Source organism: Vipera berus (genome assembly GCF_964194415.1).
Source record: "Vipera berus genome assembly, chromosome: Z".
Lineage (NCBI taxonomy): Eukaryota > Metazoa > Chordata > Lepidosauria > Squamata > Viperidae > Vipera > Vipera berus.
This window is the reverse complement of record NC_138205.1, coordinates 133,964,797-133,983,098: the sequence shown is the minus strand read 5'-3', so window position 1 is coordinate 133,983,098 and position 18,302 is coordinate 133,964,797. Positions and strand designations below refer to the sequence as shown.

At 53.0% G+C, this 18,302-nt stretch overlaps 1 protein-coding gene across 1 annotated transcript in view; it reads left to right on the top strand.

Moving 5' to 3' along the window:
- The first annotated feature begins 1,481 nt into the window (after nucleotides 1-1,481).
- SUSD2 (sushi domain containing 2) overlaps nucleotides 1,482-18,302 on the top strand; it is a 26,485-nt gene continuing 9,664 nt past the window's right edge. Inside the window, exons 1-8 of the mRNA XM_081344251.1 lie at nucleotides 1,482-1,639; nucleotides 5,176-5,380; nucleotides 11,676-11,827; nucleotides 11,983-12,150; nucleotides 13,886-14,057; nucleotides 14,592-14,793; nucleotides 16,682-16,767; nucleotides 17,409-17,677. Coding sequence (XP_081200377.1) covers nucleotides 1,576-1,639; nucleotides 5,176-5,380; nucleotides 11,676-11,827; nucleotides 11,983-12,150; nucleotides 13,886-14,057; nucleotides 14,592-14,793; nucleotides 16,682-16,767; nucleotides 17,409-17,677 — 1,318 coding nt within the window. The 5' untranslated portion in view covers nucleotides 1,482-1,575. The remainder of the gene's footprint in view (nucleotides 1,640-5,175; nucleotides 5,381-11,675; nucleotides 11,828-11,982; nucleotides 12,151-13,885; nucleotides 14,058-14,591; nucleotides 14,794-16,681; nucleotides 16,768-17,408; nucleotides 17,678-18,302) is intronic.

Here is an 18,302-nt window from a genome sequence, read left to right as displayed (position 1 = left end):
GGGGAAAGCGAAGGCTGAATCCTACGAGGAGCAGCCTCGCGAAGAGAAAGATGGGGGGGCCACATCACGACAGCGACGGGACGGCTGCAGAGAAGAGGGGGGGGGGGCTGGCCTATCTGCCAGAGCGCCAGGGGGGCAGGGCGAGAAGGGATGGGGTGGAAGCCCCTCAAAGAGAGCGAGACACACACACACACACACACACACACACACCCGAGGAGTAAGGAGAGCTTTCCCGACAGACGGTGAGCGTCCCTAACCAAGCCTCTGCCTGCCAGAACGGCAGGCTTTCAAAAATAGGCTGACGACCGCTGGAGCGGGATGGGGGGGGGGTCTTCTGCCTCGAGCAGGGGGTTGGACTAGAAGGCCTCTGAGGTCCCTTCCAGCCCCGGGACCCCCCCCCCCCCCGGCTCTGTGCTCGGCCCATGGCAGAGTCTTCAGGCTGCAAGGGGCTTTCAGCGCGGGTTGCAGAAGGAAAGGAAATGCCAAGGGGAGAGAGAGAGACAGAGACAGGAGAGAGAGACAGAGACAGAGAGAGGCAGACAAAGAAAGAGGAGAGAGAGAGAAAGAGAGAGAAAGAAAGAGGATAGAGAAAGAGAGGGAGAGAGGGAGGGGGAGAAAGAAAGAGAAAAGAGAGAGGAGAGAGAGAGAGGAGTGACAGAGAGAGACAGAGACAGAGAGAGAGAGAGAAAGAGAGAGGAGAGAGAGAGAAAGAGAGAGAGAGAAAGAGAGAGAAAGAAAGAGGAGAGACAGAGAAATAGAAAGAGAGAAAAGAGAGAGAGGAGAGAGAGACAGAGAGAGAGAAAGGGAGAGGAAAGAGAGAGGGGGCAGAGAGAAAGAGACAGAACAGAGAGAGAGAGAGAGAGAAAGAGAGACAAAGTGAGGAAAGAGAGAGAGAGAGAGAGGAGAGAGAGAAACACACACACACACAGAGACACACATACACAGGTGGGACCCAGCCAGAGGAGGAGAGGCTGCTCCTGCCGGGACCTGCCTCCCTTTTCTCCCGGCACCTCTCCAAGATTCCCGCCCTGAGCAGATTCCTCCCAGAGTGGGCGATTCCCCCGGATCCCTATCAAACCCTAACAGGGAAGGGATTGAATGCTGGGCCTGGCAACCGAGGAAGAAGAAGAAGAAGAAGAAGAAGAAGAAGAAGAAGAAGAAGAAGAAGAAGAAGAAGAAGAAGAAGAAGAAGAAGAAGAAGAAGAAGAAGAAGAAGAAGAAGAAGAAGAAGAAGAAGAAGAAGAAGAAGAAGAAGAAGAAGAAGAAGAAGAACAACAACAACAACAACAACAACAACAACAACAACAACAACAACGCAGCAGCGCAGGAACCAACCCAGCAGGGAGAACCAGCAGCGGTGCCGGACGGCCAGGCAGCTCTGCCAGCTGGTGGGTGGGTCCCCAGGAGGAGGAGGAGGAGGAGGAGGAGGAGGCTGCTCTGTGTCAACTCAGCATTTCCTCCCAGTGACACTTTGAGCCCGGTTCCAAGCTGCTAGTCCCTCCCGCGGAGAGGGGACCAAGTCTTTTTCCTCCTCCGTCGGGATCTGCCCGAAGGGAACTTCTCTTGCACGCCAGGATGCGGGTCCCCGGCACCTCCTGCTGCTTCCTCCTGCTCTGGGTTCTGATCCTGCCCGAAGCAGGTAAGTCTCCTTTCCCACCCTTCCCTTTTTGGGGGGGGGGAATGGGGAAAAAACAAAACAGCCCAAGCGGAGCTGCCCGAAAACGCAGGTGACACAGAGAGAGAGAGAGAGACAGGTGTGGCTCTCGCCTTACCCCCGCTACACGCCAACATTCGCACCCACGCCCAGCACACGCACCCTTCCCCCCCTCTCTTCTCCTCCCTTCCAAACCTTTCCTGGGATTGGCAAGAGGGCAATCGCCCTCCTGCACCCCCCCCACCCCGAAAGGACGTTGAACGGAGGCGCCGGCTAGAAGATGGAATGGAGGGAAGATTGAAAGGCGCAAAATCAGAACTCGGACCAGCATCCGCCCGAGGCCTCTGGGCAACGGGGATGGGGGGGGGCCACCAGACTGGCAACCGGCCCGATCCAGATGCCAACCCAGAGAAGGAAACACCCGCGCTCTCTTTCCCTTAAAAAAACGCACCGGCCGGGCCCGGCAGGTTTGCCAAGGTCTGCTCTACACACGCACGCACGCCCAGGCAAAAGGATGGGGAACGAGTTCCAGTCCCGCCCCCCAAAGCAGTTGGGACACCCCCACACACACACCTCAGCCCAGCACGTCAGCCTTGGGTGGGCGAGCCAACGGGACGATCCCCCGTTGCAAGCCAAGAGATCAGCCTCAGTAACAACAACAACAACAACAACAACAATAATAATAAAAAACAGCAACACAAGTTGAAAGGGACCTTGGAGGTCATCTAGTCCAACCTCCTGCTCACGCAGAAAACCCTACACCATTTGAGGCAAATGGCTGTCCAGTCTCTTCTTGAAAACCTCCAGTGTTGGAGCATTCACGGCTTCTGGAGGCAGGTGGTTCCACTGGTTAGTTGTTCTAACTGTCAGGAAATTCCTCCTTAGTTCCAGGTTGCTTCTCTCCTTGGTTAGTTTCCATCCGTTGCTTCTTCTCCTGCCCCTTCAGGCAATTTGGAGAAGAGCTTGACTCCTCCTTTGGGGCCGCCCCTGAGATACTGGAAGGCTGCCATCATGTCCCCCCTGGTCCTTCTCTTCATTAAACTGGGCATTCCCAATTCCAGCAGCCGATCCTTGTATGTTTTAGCCTCCAGTCCCCCGATTATCTTTGTTGCTCTTCTCTGTACTCTTTCCAGAGTTTCAACATTTTTAATAATAATAGTAATAATAATAATAATAGTAATAATAATAGTAATAATAATAGTAGTAATAATAATAATAACAACAACAACAACAACAACAATAATAATAAAGTTGGAAGGGACCTTGGAGGTCATCTAGTCCAACCCCCTGCTCAGGCAGGAAACCCTATATACCATTTCGGACAAATGGCTGTCCAGTCTCTTCTGAAAAACTTCCAGTGTGATGGGGAACGAGTTCCAGTCCCACCCCCCCAAAACATTTGGGAACCCCCCCGCCCCTCCTCAGCCCAGCAGGTCAGCCTTGGGTGGGCGAGCCAGCGGGTCAATGCCCCGTTGCTAGCCCAGGGGATCTCCCTCGGTTGATCCGAACAAAGCAGATCCTGTACCGGTGCGGGGGGGGGGGAAATGGGAGGAAGAAAAAAACAAAAGAAAACAAAAAAAACTGGTTTGCCATGCCAGGGCTGTTGTTCACCTGTCCTCTCTTTCGATTCGGTCTGACCCGAGCAAATAGTGCGTGTCTCTCGTCCTGGCATTGTGCCAAAGGAAGACACACACACACACACACACACACACACACGTATACATGTATATGTATATGTATATGTATATGTATACGTATACGTATACGTATACGTATACGTATACGTATACGTATACGTATATGTATATGTAGAGCCTTGGTGGAGCAGTGGGCTAATGCCTCCTTAAGTAACACCAGCTGCCTGCAATTAGTGCAGGTTCGCATCCCACCAGGCTCAAGGTTGACTCAGCCTTCCATCCTTCCCAGGTAGGTAAAATGAGGACCCAGATTGTTGGGGGCAATTAAGCTGACTTTGTAATAATGCCGCTTGGGGTGTGTGTGAAAGCCCTAATAAGCAGGCATATACATAGAATGAAGGCTACTGCTAAGCTTGTAAGCCGCCCTGAGTCTTCGGAGAAGGGCGGGATATAAATGGAATTAAATAAATAAATAAATAAATAAATAAATAAATAAATAAATATGTATATGTATATTATTATTTATTTATTTTATTTTATTAATTTAATTTGTATACCGCCCTTCTCCCGAAGGACTCAGGGCGGTGAACAGGGCAATACATAAAAACAAGATACAAAAATTAAAAATTATTAAAAAGTAATTAAACAGTGCCCATAATAAATTAATACAGATTAACAGTTAAAATCCATTTATAAAATCCAACCCCGTCCCATCGTATATGTATATGTATATGTATATGTATATGTATATGTATATGTATATGTATATGTATATGTATATGTATATGTATATGTATATGTATATGTATATGTATATGTATATGTATATGTATATGTATATGTATATGATGTATATGTATATGTATATATGGGACGCGGTGTATATGTATATATGGACGCGGTGTATATGTATATATGGCACGCGGTGGCTTGTGGGTTGGGACGCTGAGCTTGTCGATCAGAAGGTCGGCAGTTTGGCGGGTCAAATCCCGAGTGCCGCGTAACAGAGTGAGCGCCTGTTACTCGTCCCAGCTTCTGCCAACCTAGCAGTTCGAAAGCACGTAAAAATGCAAATAGAAAAATAGGGACCACTACGGTGGGAAGGTAACAGTGTTCCGTGCGCCTTTGGCGTCTAGTCATGCCGGCCACATGACCACGGAAACGTCCTCGGACATCTTCGGCTTTGAAACGGAGATGAGCACCGGCCCCTAGAGTCGGAAACGACTAGCACGCATGTGCGGGGGAATCTTTACCTTTACCTTATATATACGTACATACACACACACACATTCACAATAATAATAATAATAATAATAATAATAATAATAAGTAGTTGGAAGGGTCCTTGGGGGTCATCTAGTCCAACCCCCTGCTCAGGCAGGAAACCCTATGCCATTTCAGGTTTGGGGGTGTCTTTATTTGGAGACAGGGAGGGTCAATTGGGGCTCTGATATTATGGTCTGGCAGCAGATTCCTCCCGCCGGGAGGCCGAGCCACGTCCTGGGAGATAATTAATAGCGAACCACAGGCCCTCACACATTCCCTTTCTCTGGGCCAAAAGAAACGCGGCCAAAAGATTATTCCGGTTCAAAGCCAAAGAGGCGAAAGGAGGACGGGCGACAACGCCTAGACACGTTTCTCAGAAACAAACAACTGCTACGCCGAGGTCTAAGGACGGTTTTTGGCAGCGCTTTTTGTTGTTGTTGTTGTTGTAAAAGAAAAATGTGCCAGAACTCACACAGGTCATGCAACCCGCCTGCCTACCTTACAAGGCTCCATCCAAAAAAAAAAAAGGTTCCAAAAAGGGCGTTCTGTGAGAATAAAAAGCCCTGGTTTTTTGGAGCAATTGCACACACACACCCCGTGTCTGTTTTCCCCAACCAGGGTCCCAGGCCTCTTGCGCCACTCGCTGCGGTGGGACGGTGGCCGACTGCTCGTGCCGCCCCACCTGTGAGAAGCTGGGCGCTTGCTGTCCCGATTACTGGCTCTTCTGCGTCAGGATCTGGCCCTCCTCAGGGACCCTGCTGGGCGGAAAGGATTTCACCGTCCTGAATGGGACTTTCCTGACCGGCGTCCCGGTGACCTGCAGGTGAGCCGGGAGAAGCGTTTTTGCCGCGCGACGACATCGTGGTGGTGGTGGGGGAAAAATAAAATAAAATCAGGATTCCGCTCGTTTCGCAGCTGCGGTCTAGCTAGGCCAGGGGTAGGCAACCTCGGCTCTTTTCATGACTAGTTTCCATTAATCAACTAATCAACTAATTGCACATTCTCAGTTGCCTGGGTTCTGGCCCCCTTTTTGTGACCGCTTAGAAAAAAAACAAACCCATAGGTCCTTTCCTGTTTTGCTAGTTCAGAGGTAGGCAACCTTGGCTCTTTTCTGACTGGTGGACTTCAACTCCCAGAATTCCTGAGCCAGCCGGCTCAGGAATTCTGGGAATTGAAGTCCACGCGTCCTAAAAGAGCCGAGGTTGCCTACCCATGAGCTAGGCTAAGCTGGGATGTGTGGTTAGTGGAAGAGAATTAAAATGTGATGTGGCTGACGCCCCTTCCCCAGATTAAGGGTTTCCTGCCTGAGCAGGGGGTTGGGCTAGATGACCTCCAAGGTCCCTTCCAACTACTACTACTACTTCTTATTATTATTATTATTGTTATTGTTGTTATTGTTATTATTATAAAACTTTTATTCATAAAACATGAAACTCAGTCAACTGAACACTCAAATTGATTGGCACTAACGGTTGACCTGGGTTGCTGCCGGCATCCTAGGTATCAACCAGGTATCTCCTTAAAATGTAAGATGTTCCGAGTGGCGCAGTTTTTTGTAGCTTTGCTGGAGTTATTATTGCAGGAAGCTGCAATTTATTGATGTGTTTTGCAAAGTTTTTGGACATAGTTCCCAGTGGCCTGATGACAGTGGATATCACTGTTGCGCGTTTCATCCATAATGGTGCAGTTTCGATGTCCAGGTCGCGGTATTTCATATTTTTTTCCAGTTCTTTTTCTTCGACTCTGGCATCTCCTGGTACAGTTGTGATATCTGGCGTGTTGTGTTCCTAATGGGGATCTGTCTGTATTCGGAAGTCCCACCAGATCTTCACCCTCTCATTCTCCACAACTTTTTCCACCCTATGTTCCCATGACTTTTCGGACACAGGCAAGTCCTATTTTTTACACAATGCCCAGTGGATTAGTTTAGCAACTTGGTCGTGTCCAGCTTTGTAATCGGTTTGCGCAATTTTGCTGCACTCACATATTAAATGTGACACAGTTTCAGCTTTGTTGTTGCAAAGTCCGCAATTTGGGTTGTCAGTGGATCTTTGTATCTTTGCTTTCATGGCATTAGTTTGTAGTGCTTGTTCTTGAGCAGCCAGTATTAAGCCTTCCGTTTCTTCCTTGATGGTTCCCATCTTAAGCCATGCCCATGTCAAGTTGTTATCACATTTTCCTTCGGTGTTTTTTCAAACGCCGTCCATGCAAAGCTTTGGTTTTCCATCTATTTAATCTGTCATCCAGCCGTTTTTCCTTATATTCTGCCTTTGTTTCTGTTATTTTTATAATGCTCTCTGTTTTCACAGCCTGCAGCAGTTTTCCTGTACTTTGATTCACAGAGTCATTCAAACTTCGTTTTCCTTCTTCTACAGTTTGGTGGGTTTGCAGTAGCCCCCTGCCCCCTGTTCTTCTTGGCAGGTACAACCTGTCGATGTCACTTTGTGGATGTAGAGCGTGGTGCATGTTCAAGAGTTTACGTGTTTTCCGGTCCAGGTGTTCCAATTCAGCCAAAGTCCAGTTGATAATTCCAGCTGGGTAGCCTATCACTGGGACTGCCCACGTATGAATGGCTTTAATTATATTTCCAGCATTCAGCTTTGATTTCAGTATTTTGCGGACTCTCCTGATGTATTCCTTTCGTGTCGACTCTTTGACTTTTCCATTCAAGATGTTACCTGCTTCCAAAATGCCCAGGTATTTGTAACCGTCGTCCTTTGCTGGTGCTTTCGTAATACTTCCCTTTCCCCGTTCTGTTCCTCCTGTTTTTCCCACTTTTCCTCGCTGCATGGATAACGTAGCACATTTTCCAGGTCCAAAGGCCGTTCTGATGTCGCTGCTAAACAGTTGAACTGCGCTGAGTATTGATTCAAGTATTGTTGAATAATAATAATAATAATAATAATAATAATAATAATAATAATAATAATAATAATAATAATAATTGTTAGATGTTTTGTGCCAGCCATTGGCAGTTACCCAAAAAGGTCATCAGATGGAAGCAAAGAGGCTTCTTTGCTTCCACTGATGAGTCAGGGGTCTCAGACCCCTGCAGCCCCATTGGAGAGAGTGTTTTATGGTTAGGGAGGGGCCGAGACCCCCCATAAATACCTCTGCTCAGGGGCTACTCTCCCCTTCTCATCTTTCTCTCTCTCTTGCATGCATTCTCTCTCTATCATACAAGCATGGATGCCTCCATGCCATATAGCTCTTTTTATATAACCTATCGATGAATAAAGCTTCATAATGATTGCATTTCTGCATCCTGCCTCTTTTACTTGGAAGCACCTTAACGACCCATCGATCTCTCGTCAGAGCTGCTCACAATAATAATAATAATAATAATAATAATAATAATAATAATAATAATAATAATAATAATAATAATAATAATAATGGCTCAGCCCGAAGCATAGATCTCCCGGTCGGCCAACCCCTCTGTGTTGCTGCATTCAGATCCCCTTGCAGTTTCTGCCGGGGTCTTTTGAAAAGGCAGCCCCCCCCATGGAGCCCTTTCGGGGTGCTTCAGAGGAGCCCCCCTTTTACTGGCTGCTCAGGGCTCGGGAAGGGTTTATTTATTTATTTTTAAATGTTATTCTTGCATTAATTGAACCGTTGTCCTCGGGCACGGAGGCCGTTCGGGGTTTGGTTGGCACTGGAGCGCAGCGTAGCTTAATAAAACAATAAAAGGCAACAGCCAGGAGCCTCTCTCTCTCTCTCTCTCTCTCTCTCTCTCACATACACACACACACACACACACACACCTCCCTTGTGCCTTGCCAGCCAAGAAACAGCGCTGAGGGCCAAACTGGGCGAAGAGCCACCCACTCTGGCCTGCCTCGTAACCTCTATCTCACACACACACACATATGAAATTCCTCCCTGGGGACCAGGCTGGGGGTGCTGGCTGCAGGAAGACCCCCCGTCACCCCCAAAACAGCCTCCTTGCTCGGGTGATCCCGGAGGACGCAGTCGAAGAGTTCCCCGCCTTTGGGCCGCTCCCCAGCTGAGGGTCGCCCCCAAAGTGGAAGCCAGGTGGGACCCCCGCAACTCCTCCCTCTCCCCCCCCCGGGGTGGAGAGCGGGTCCCGGCAAGCTCCTCCCCCCAAGGGCAGCCCCAGACAAAACCAGGGCAGAGATCCAGCCATCCTCCCTGGCTGGCCACGTTCGGCCACCCCGGGAAAAAACGGGTTGCCGGGGACCCTTTTTTCAGTACTGGGGATGAGGCCCCCCCACCCCCACCCCTTGATATGCCGAATATCCGAAAAGCCTGATTTTTATCCCTACTTGGACACTGTAAGCTATCCGCCCTGCGAAGCTGCCCCCCACACACACACAAGATAAAGACTTCGCTCTTCAAGGCTGTCGAGAAGAAGGAGGCATTTTTTTTAGCAGAAGCAGCTAAAAAGGTTCCCTTTCGGGGGTTCCCCCAAGGCACCAGATGTCCCCGGGTGGGTTAGGACAGGGCTTTCCAACCAGCGGCACGGGTACCACCGGTGGCACGTTGCCACTGGGTAGGTGGCACACGACCATCCTAGAGAAGTGGTAGCGGGGGAGGGGAACGAGCTGAACCGGTGCCAGCACCGCAGAAGCCTGAGCGAGAGACGGCTGGAGCTGCAGGGCTGTCGGGGCTCAGCGGAAGCGCCAGGATCAGCGCCAGGATCCAGCTGGAGCTCAGCACTGATCCTGGCGCTTCTGCTGAGTCCAGAAGAAGCGCCGATCGGCTGGAATGTTGAAGCATCTCCAGGGTCTTGTGATTTACATTCAGATGCTTGGCAACTGATTCATATTTATGACGGCCACAGTGTCCCAGGGTCATGTGAAGTGACCAAAACCTGCTGCAACCACCCAGCAGAGGGGGGGGAAAATAAAAACAGCCCACCCCAACCCCGCTACCAATCCTCAACAGAAATGCTCACAACCATGAAAACTTCGGACAGGAGGAAGAGCGCCCCCGGGTGGGCAGGCAGGTGTCTTGCTCGGCTGTGGCTCGGGGGGGGGCGCTTTTTCCAGTGCCGTTGTAACTTCGAACCAGTCACTAAGCGAACTGTTGTAAGTCGAGGACTACCTGTACTTCATCACTTTTTTTCCTTTCCTTTTTTTTTTGGCCATCCAGTTTTTGACCCCTTGCTAGGCGACTGGCGGTCCTCGGATGCGGCCGTATCCTAAAAGTGGCACAGTGGGCAAAAAGGTTGAAAAGCCCTGGGTTAGGATAGCGGGCGTTGCCTCGGCTGTCCTTTCGTCACCCTGCAATTCACGGGCCTGCGAGTGGCCGGAGAGAGCGGGGCCCTCGGCGCCTATTCGCAAATGCTACCGCCCCCCCGAGTCTGGGTCCACCCCCGGAGCGAGACGGCCATTTCTGATTGACCCGGGCAGGGCGAGCTCGACGTAAAGCCACCGTAACAGATCCGGTGCCACTGGGCTAGGCGGGTCTTCCCAGGGAGGCAAACAGGCAGCAAACGCCCCAGTTAGCGGTGGGAGGAGGAAGAGGGGTCATTGGGAGAATATCTGGGAGGGCGCCCCATCTTGAGAGAGGTGAAAAGGAAACGAAGGAGCCAGACCGGCAGCCTTTGGCACCACCACGGCTGGGCGAGGGGCGGAGAGGCTGGCGCAGAGCAGGCCTTGCAACGCTGGGGTTCAACGTCTACAGGGGAAGCGGAGAAGAAAAAAAAATCGGGGGTCTTGCTTGGGAAAAATTTCTCTGGAGGGTCCCGGGACACACACACCCCACCGCAACTGGCACGACTCCAATCTTTGTCGGGACACCTGAGCGTCCTTGCCAGGTGTGAGTCTGGGGTATTTCCCTCTGTGTTGAGGGCCAGGAGCTGCCCTACACCACAAGCCGGTGTGGGGAAAGCGGCTGTCCTGTTTAGGGGTGTGGGTGGGGGGGCTCCTCTGGAGCGCGCTGCCCAGGGGCCTCTGTAAGAACTGCAGAAATAAATTTCTGTTCCTACCCTTGTTGTTAGCTGCAAAGTCATGTCCAACCCATCGCAACCCCATTGACCACATTCCTCCAGGCCTTCCTGTCCTCCACCATCTTCTGGAGTGCATTTAAGCTCAGGCCTCCTGCTTCAGTGACTCCGTCCAGCCACCTCCTTCTCTGTTGTCCCCTTCTTCTCTTGCCCTCAATCTTTCCCAGCATGAGGCTCTTCTCCAGTGAGTCCTTCCTTCTCATTAGGCGGCCAAAGTATTTGAGTTTCAGCTTCAGGATCTGGCCTTCTAAAGAGCAGTCAGGGTGGATCTCCTCCAGGACCGACCGGTTTGATCGCCTTGCAGTCCAAGGAACTCGCAGGAGTCTTCTCCAGCACCAGAGTTCAAAGGCCTCCATTCTTTGGCGCTCGGCCTTTCTTGTGGTCCAGCTTTCACTGCCATACATTGCAACTGGGAAGACCATGGCCTTGACTATACGCACTTTTGTTGACAGGGTGATGTCTCTGCTTTTTAGTGTGCTGTCTCGATTTGCCATGGCTTTCCTCCCCAGGAGCAAGCGTCTTTTAATTACACTACAGTCCCCATCTGCAGTGATCTTGGAGCCCAGGAAAACAAAATCTGTCACTACCTCCATTTCTTCCCCATCTATTTGCCAGGAATTGAGAGGGCCAGATGCCATGATCTTGGTTTTCTTAATGTTAAGTTTCAGCCCAACTTTTGCACTCTCCTTCTTCACCCGCAACGAGAGGCTCTTTAGTTCCTCTTCACTTGCTGCCATTAGAGTGGTTCTCACCCTAAGTGTAAGTTTTAAACGTATCGCTCCTGTTTCTAATGTGTATTACTATTATTATTATTATTATCACGCTGCATCATTGGGCTGGCTTCGGCCGCTGTTCTTTCACACCCCTGGGAGTTAGTTGTCCGAAGGGGTCCCTAAAATTCAAAAATAAGGCATAAATGAGGGATATCAGGACAAAGAGGCCACAAGCCAGAAGCCAAACTCCTCTTTAGAGGAGCAGAATAAACCCAGCGGGAAAAGCGCCGCGGAGAAGGGAAAGGGAGGGAACGTGGTGGAGGGAGGAGGGGGAGAGATGCAGGTCAGGTGGTCGTGGGAATGCAATCCCCCCCCGGGCCAGAGAAAGGTGGGCTCGTGTGCCCTAATCCTGGCACTTCTTCTCCACCCGGCAGGTTCGCCGAGGCCGTCCAGACCCGGGGATACGTCGACCAGGACGGTCAGCTGCACTGCATCTCCCCTTTGCTCTACGAAATTGGCCTGGTCAGCCTGGAGATCTCTCTGGACGCCGGGAAGACGTTTCCTTGGTCAGGAACGTGGACTTCAGGTGAGGACCTTCTCCAACCGCCCAGGCTCCCCACGTCCCCTTCTGTTTGGGGAGGACGCGGTCAGGCGACGCGAGCGGCAAGCCGGGATATGGTCAGGTTCGTTGGGCAACGGGTGCTAGCGCCTAACCCCCCCTTTTTCTGCCTCACCCCGCAGTTCACCACAATAAAGTCCCCCCTTCTGAGAAAAGCACACTAGTCAACGAGACCCAGTGGCAATACTACGGCACCCCGGGGACGGGGGGACGCCTGACCATCACCTGGGACCCCCGCCTGCTGCCCTCCCACCGAGTCCACCTGGAGGTTTGGGGATATCACGAAACAGGTACCGGGTTCTCGTCCCTGCCGGCTACCGGTCAGCGTCGCCAGGGAGGCCGTTTGGGTAGAGAAGGGACGGCGTAAATTAACCATGATCGGATGTTCGTGTTTCCAGCTGATGGAACGGGACATCCCTAGAAGAAACCGGCCGCCCTCTGACAATGGCTTGTTGGCTTCCCAAAAAGGCTTGGTCAACCGAAAAGGGGGCCGCGGAGAAGGCCCAGAGGGTTTGCCAGATGTCACCGTGGGCGCGGATGAGGTCGCCTGGCTAAGGAGGGGAGCACCTGCGGCCGGCAGCCACACTCCACGTTTCCACCCTGAGCCACCCCTGTTTCCTTCTGCAAGGAGCCAGCCGTACTGCTGCCATCCGGCAGATTTTCAGCTTTTTGCTGCCCATATCTGGCAACCCTACCGAAGGGAGACGGCCGGGCGGCACCTGGCGCTCGGCCTCTGGCGGAGCAGAGGAACCGATGGCCAGATTTTAAAAAAATGAGAAGCCAGAGGTGGCTTCGGAAAGGGCCGTCCCAAACTCCCGCTTGGCCGTACCGCAGAGGGAAACCGAGGCGTCCAACCCCAGCCAGGCTGCAGCCGGCCATCTTGAGTGCCTTTCCGGAGAGGAGCTGGCACCAGCAGAGGAAGGCTGCCCTCCCCTGCTCCTTTCCGTGGCCCTTTCCCACGCCCCCCCCTCAGGTCTCATGGGGGGGAGTTCCACCCACAGACGGGGGGGAGGGGTCCCACCGGCAAAATGGCCGCTACAACGAAAGGCTTTTGGCTGTGCAACCCACACCTTGAATAGCAGTGGGAAGCGTCTCTAAGGAAGCCAGGGCAGCTTGCGATCTGGTGGGGCTGACTTGATGGGGTCCCCCCGAAACTGCTGCTGCGTTCTAAGCCCATTGCAGACTCCAGCGGGGGTCCCAACATCCGCCGCCCCCCCCAGTAAGGCGCAGGGTAGTAGCCCAAGAGGGGTGACCGGTGGACTGCCCTCTCCTGCCACAGGACCCAGCAGGGCCGGGAGAAGCCCTCCGGCCAGGCAGAGCCAAGCGGGCCGGTCTCGGGCCCAGGGGCCTGCCTGGGTGGAAAGTCCAGCGGCCGGAGCTTGAATTCCACAGGGGCTGCGGCTTTTCTTTCGCCCAGGGGAACATTGGGGGGGGCTGGATCCAACAGCATCCCCCTGTGATGGCTCCAAGTACAGCTGGTGGGATCGTTCAAGTCTCTCCTTCCTTCCTTCCTTCCTTCCTTCCTTCCTTCCTTCCTTCTTCTCTCTCTCCCTTCCTGCCTTCCTTCCTTCCTTCTTCCTTCCTTCCTTCTTCTCTCTCTCCCTTTCTTCCTTCCTTCCTTCCTTCCTTCTTTCCTTCCTTCCTTCCTTCCTTCCTCTCTCTCCCTTCCTTCCTTCCTTCTTTCCTTCCTTCCTTCCTTCCTTCCTTCCTTCCTTCCTTCCTTCCTTCCTTCCTTCCTTCCTCTCTCTCCCTTCCTTCCTTCCTGCCTTCCTTCCTCCTTTCCTTCCTTCCTTTCTCCCTCCCAATTCCTTCTTTCCTCCCTTCCTTCCTCCCTCCCTCCCTCTTTTCCTTCCTCTCTCTCTCCCAATTCCTTCCTTCCTCTCTCTCTCTCTCTCTCTCCCAATTCCTTCCTTCCTTCCTTCCTTCCTTCCTTCCTTCCTTCCTTCCTTCCTTCCTTCCTTCCTTCCTTCCTCTCTCTCTCCCAATTCCTTCCTCCCTCCCTCCCTCCCTCCCTCCCTTCTCCAGGCGAGCCTTATTCCGAGAACTGGGCAGCGGAGTGGAAGTATCTCTACTCCCTGAAGAGGAATCACCCCAACGAGGGGCGCTTTGCCTTCCTGCCGGCTCCCTCCGCTCGGCACGGGGCCTGGGAGCTGGGGGCACTGCGGATCTCGGCCGAGGGCTCCTCGGAAGGCCAGCCGTGAGTATCCAGGGGGGGGACATATATACATATATATATATGTTCGAATCTCAGATAAAGGGTATGACTGACTGATGAGAACATAAAGAGTTTGAAATGGCCATCTCAGCCTCCCAAATTCTTTATTAGCAATTTGAATAATTTGCACAAATAATGAGCTGTCATAAATTGACTATATCCTGTAGATAAGCCTTGAGACAGGAATGAAAGAGTTAAGTAGCAAGGTGCTTTCAAAAAAGCCTTGACAAATACTTAACATATATATGATTATATATATATATCATATATATATATGATTACAAAGTGTTAGCCGCCCTGAGTCCTTCGGGAGATAGGGCGGCATATAAGTCCCAATAATAAATAAATAAATAAATAAATAAATAAATAAATAAATATCAGTATTACCAACGCCAACCTTAAGCATAATAAAATCCCTTCGGTCCCTTTACCCAGACCCGGGACTGGGTTTTTGCCCACCTCGACTTTGCCAGTCCATTTCATTCTTCTCCCTCCGGTCTCTTCCCCGTCTCCCAGGAACGTGGCTGCCATCTGGAGCACGGAGCACGCCCTGGCCTGGCACCTGGAGGAGGCCTTCCGCAAGGACTCCCACGCCTGGGCGACCGCCAAGTGCCAGCAGTGGGACAGGAAGGAGGAGGGCCTGCCCGACTTCCTGGTGGAGATTCCCGACTGCCCCTGCACTTTGGCCCAAGCCCGGGCCGACTCGGGCCGCTTCCACGTAAGTGCCCAGCCCGGAGAGGCTCTGCTGACGGCGGGTGCGGATCCAGGCCAGCTGCCAAGGCGCCGGCTGCTTACCGGGAGGGCAAGGCTGCGCCGATGCCGTTGAAGGGCTCCGGGTCAAAAGGGGGACCCTTAGGTGGGACGACCCTCCCCCCCTCCTTTCTGGGCTCCCAGAGACCCTCCCCTCCTTCACCCCGCACACACTCCTGATCGAACCCCGAGCATGAATTGCGGCGGGTGGGGGCCTGTGGGTGGCAGGCTTCGCAGTGCTGATCCGCCCGGCCAGGGAGCCTGAGGTGGGCAGAGCAGGGACGGAGATGGCTGAGCCCTGCGGAGGGTCCCTTAGGGCTGCCGGGGGGAGGGGCCAGGCTTCATGTTGGACCCTCCCACTCGTGGCCCCATCTGGGAAGGCGGAGATGAGCCTCTGCCCTTCTGCCAACTCGGACTCGGGTTAGGTGGTGGCAGGCTAGGCATCGGGCGAGTTAGGCCGGCGCCTTATTTACCCGAGTGTCGCTTTCCCATTGGCAGCGGCCCCAGCTCGGCCCCTGTGGCTCCCTTTGCCTGCCTGCACCCGCTCTGGAGCAGGGCAGCCCGGGACTCTCCAGGAGGTGTGGGGGGATCGAGTGGGAGGCTCGCTTCATGGGGTGGATCCCTGGACCGGCCAGTTCCACAGATGTCCAAGCTCTCTCCTTGTGTGCCGGGATTCAGGGCTGAAGGCGCCTGGCTAGGAACCGGCAGACTGGGAGTTCCAGTTCCGCCGCAAGCAAGGGAATGAGCCCAGTCTGTTCCACCGGGTTGCGGCGTTGTGGGGGAATGAGGAGGAGGAGGAGGAGGAGGTGGAAGGAGCATCGGGTGCATTCCTGGCCTGGAGTTACTCGCGAAGTGGCAAAGGCGGGATGAAAAAAAAACACACACACATACATACATTTCTCACAACCAGAAAGCCAGCAGTCTCTCTCTCTTTCGGCACTCTGGATAATTTGTGTGTTGCCTAGTTTGTTTCTCAGGCCCTCGGCCACTTTGCCAAGGAAGAAGGAAAGATCGCATTGACGGTTCACAGATTTAGGGAGTGCAAAGGATTGACAGGGAAGGAGAAAGGAATCAAAAAGTAAGGAAAACGTCCCGGTTCCGATAGACGAAACGTATTAAAAGAACTTCGAGGCCAGAGTTTCTTCCTCAAAGAACATTTTATTCGGGACACCGAGTCTCGGCCCTTACATAGTTGAGATTCCCTCCAGATGCAAAGTAACAAGTTGCAATTCCACCCCACGAAAGCCACATTCCCCAATTGGCGCAAAACGGCTCCTCAGCCGCCGAAAGCTTATCAGGCCATGTCCTTGAGTTCCCACATTCCTGCATTGTTATGGCTAGCTAAACACTCAAGCTGTTACCCTGTCCCCCCTCCTGCCTGTGAACGCTAAAGGAACAGAAAAGGCACATTGAAAGCAAAAGGTAAAATGGCCGCTGAACCTCCGTTGTCAGAGCGTGGACCTCCACTGCCACAGCGTTGACAGAAACAAGGAAACTAAATAACAACAACAACAACAACAACAACAACAATAAAGTTGGAAGGGACCTTGGAGGTCATCTAGTCCAACCCCCTGCTCAGGCAGGAAACCCGTTAGACCATTTCAGGCGCTTGACAGAAAGAAGCGTGGAAGTCGTCCTTATCTATTTTTTGTTCTCTTTTCTTTTCATCTTTTTCCAGTCTTTGGATTCTTTACGCCTTGGTGCTTTGTGTGTGTGTGTGTGTTGCGATAGACTTAACGGGAGTCCGTAAACGAGCCTTAACGTCTTTCCGCTCTTTCGTTTCTTCGACGAAATCGGACCACAGACCGAGTCAGTTTCCAGACGTTCTGACCAAGCCGAGCCTCTTCCCATTGCAGACCGATTACGGGTGCGACCTAGAGAAGGGCAGCGTCTGCACATATCACCCCGGGGCGGTGCACTGCGTCAGGAGCGTTCAGGCCAGGTAAGCCCCCCCCACATATCCTCAATGCGGGAAATCCCATCTGCACCACACACACACACACACACTCACACAGAGGGAGGGAGGGAGAGAGAGAGAGAAAGAGAGAGAGACCAATTCATGTGTGACTTAGCGCAGCGTACAAAGAAATAAAAACAATCCAGGGCCACAACCTTACGAAACCCATTGAGCACCACCTCTTGATCAACCTGCACCACAGAGAGAGAGAGGGGGGGAGGGAAGGAGGGAGGGAGGGAAAGAGAGAGAGAGACCAATTCACGTATGATTTAGCGCAGCGTACAAAGAAATAAAAACAATCCAGGGCCACAACCTTACGAAACCCATTGAGCACCACCTCTTGATCAACCTGCACCCCCCCACAAACACACACCAATTCATGTGGGATTTAGCGCAGCGTACAAAGAAATAAAAACAACCCACAACCTATCCAGAAGAAAAAGAGTAATGAAACCCATTGAGCACAACCTCTTGATCCAAGGTCCGCTGGCTCTTCAGGACCTTCCCAAGGGCCGGGAGCATCTGTGTGTGGGGGGGTGTCCTTGTCTCGCCCGCCCCCCCAAAAAATGCCTTTGGGTGTTCTCGGGACGATTTCTGACCGTCTCCCCCCTCCTGTCCTCCAACAGCCCCCGATATGCCGCGGGGCAGCAGTGCTGCTACGACGCTTCCGGCGCCCAGGTGCTCACCGGGGACTCCCTGGGGGGCAGCACTCCAGACCGAGGCCACGACTGGGGGGCCCCTCCCTACCAGAAGCCCCCCCGCATCCCAGGCTTCTCCCACTGGCTCTACGACGTCCTCAGCTTTTACTACTGCTGCCTCTGGGCCGACCGCTGCGACCTCTACTTCAAGCACCGACCCTCCAGCGGGTGCCAGAGATACCGGCCGCCCCGAGCCGGTGCGTTCCCTGGGTTCGGGCAGGGCCCCCACCCCGATTCAGATGGACCCAGATCCGGACAGGTTGCCTCTCTCTCACCGGGGTGTCTGCGCTCGGAGCGGGACCTGAAGAGGGGGGTCAATTCTCCTGCCACCCCAGCAATTCTGCCTTTTCCGCCGGGGTTTGCTGCCAGCGCCTCCCGGTGTCCTAACCCCTTTTGGGTAGTGATCCTTTGCCGGGTGCCCCAGCCTCAGAATCCGATCCGGAGGCACAGACCGAGCTCGCCTCGAAGAAGGAGGGCAGGAACAGGCCTGCCGACCTCAGAGAAGGAAGGAAGGAAGGCCAGGGGGTGGGTGGGTGGGTGGGGGAAGCGTCTCCTATGAGAGGGGAGCCCCGTCTGTCCAGATCCCGTGGCCAGACCGCACAGCTGTGGGGCGGAGTGCCTGCAGTCCCTGGGGGGGTTGTCTTCTGTTTGTGGAAGGGGGCTCGCTTGACGGGGTGGCCCAAGTCTAGAGCCACGTCCGGTGAGGGGTGGGAGTGGAGGGCCAAGGTTTTGGGGGGGAACCTGGAGAAAGCCCAGAGGTTGCTATCCTCTTCAGCCGAGAAAGAGACTCTTTCTCCTTCCTCTTTCTCCTTCACCTCCTCC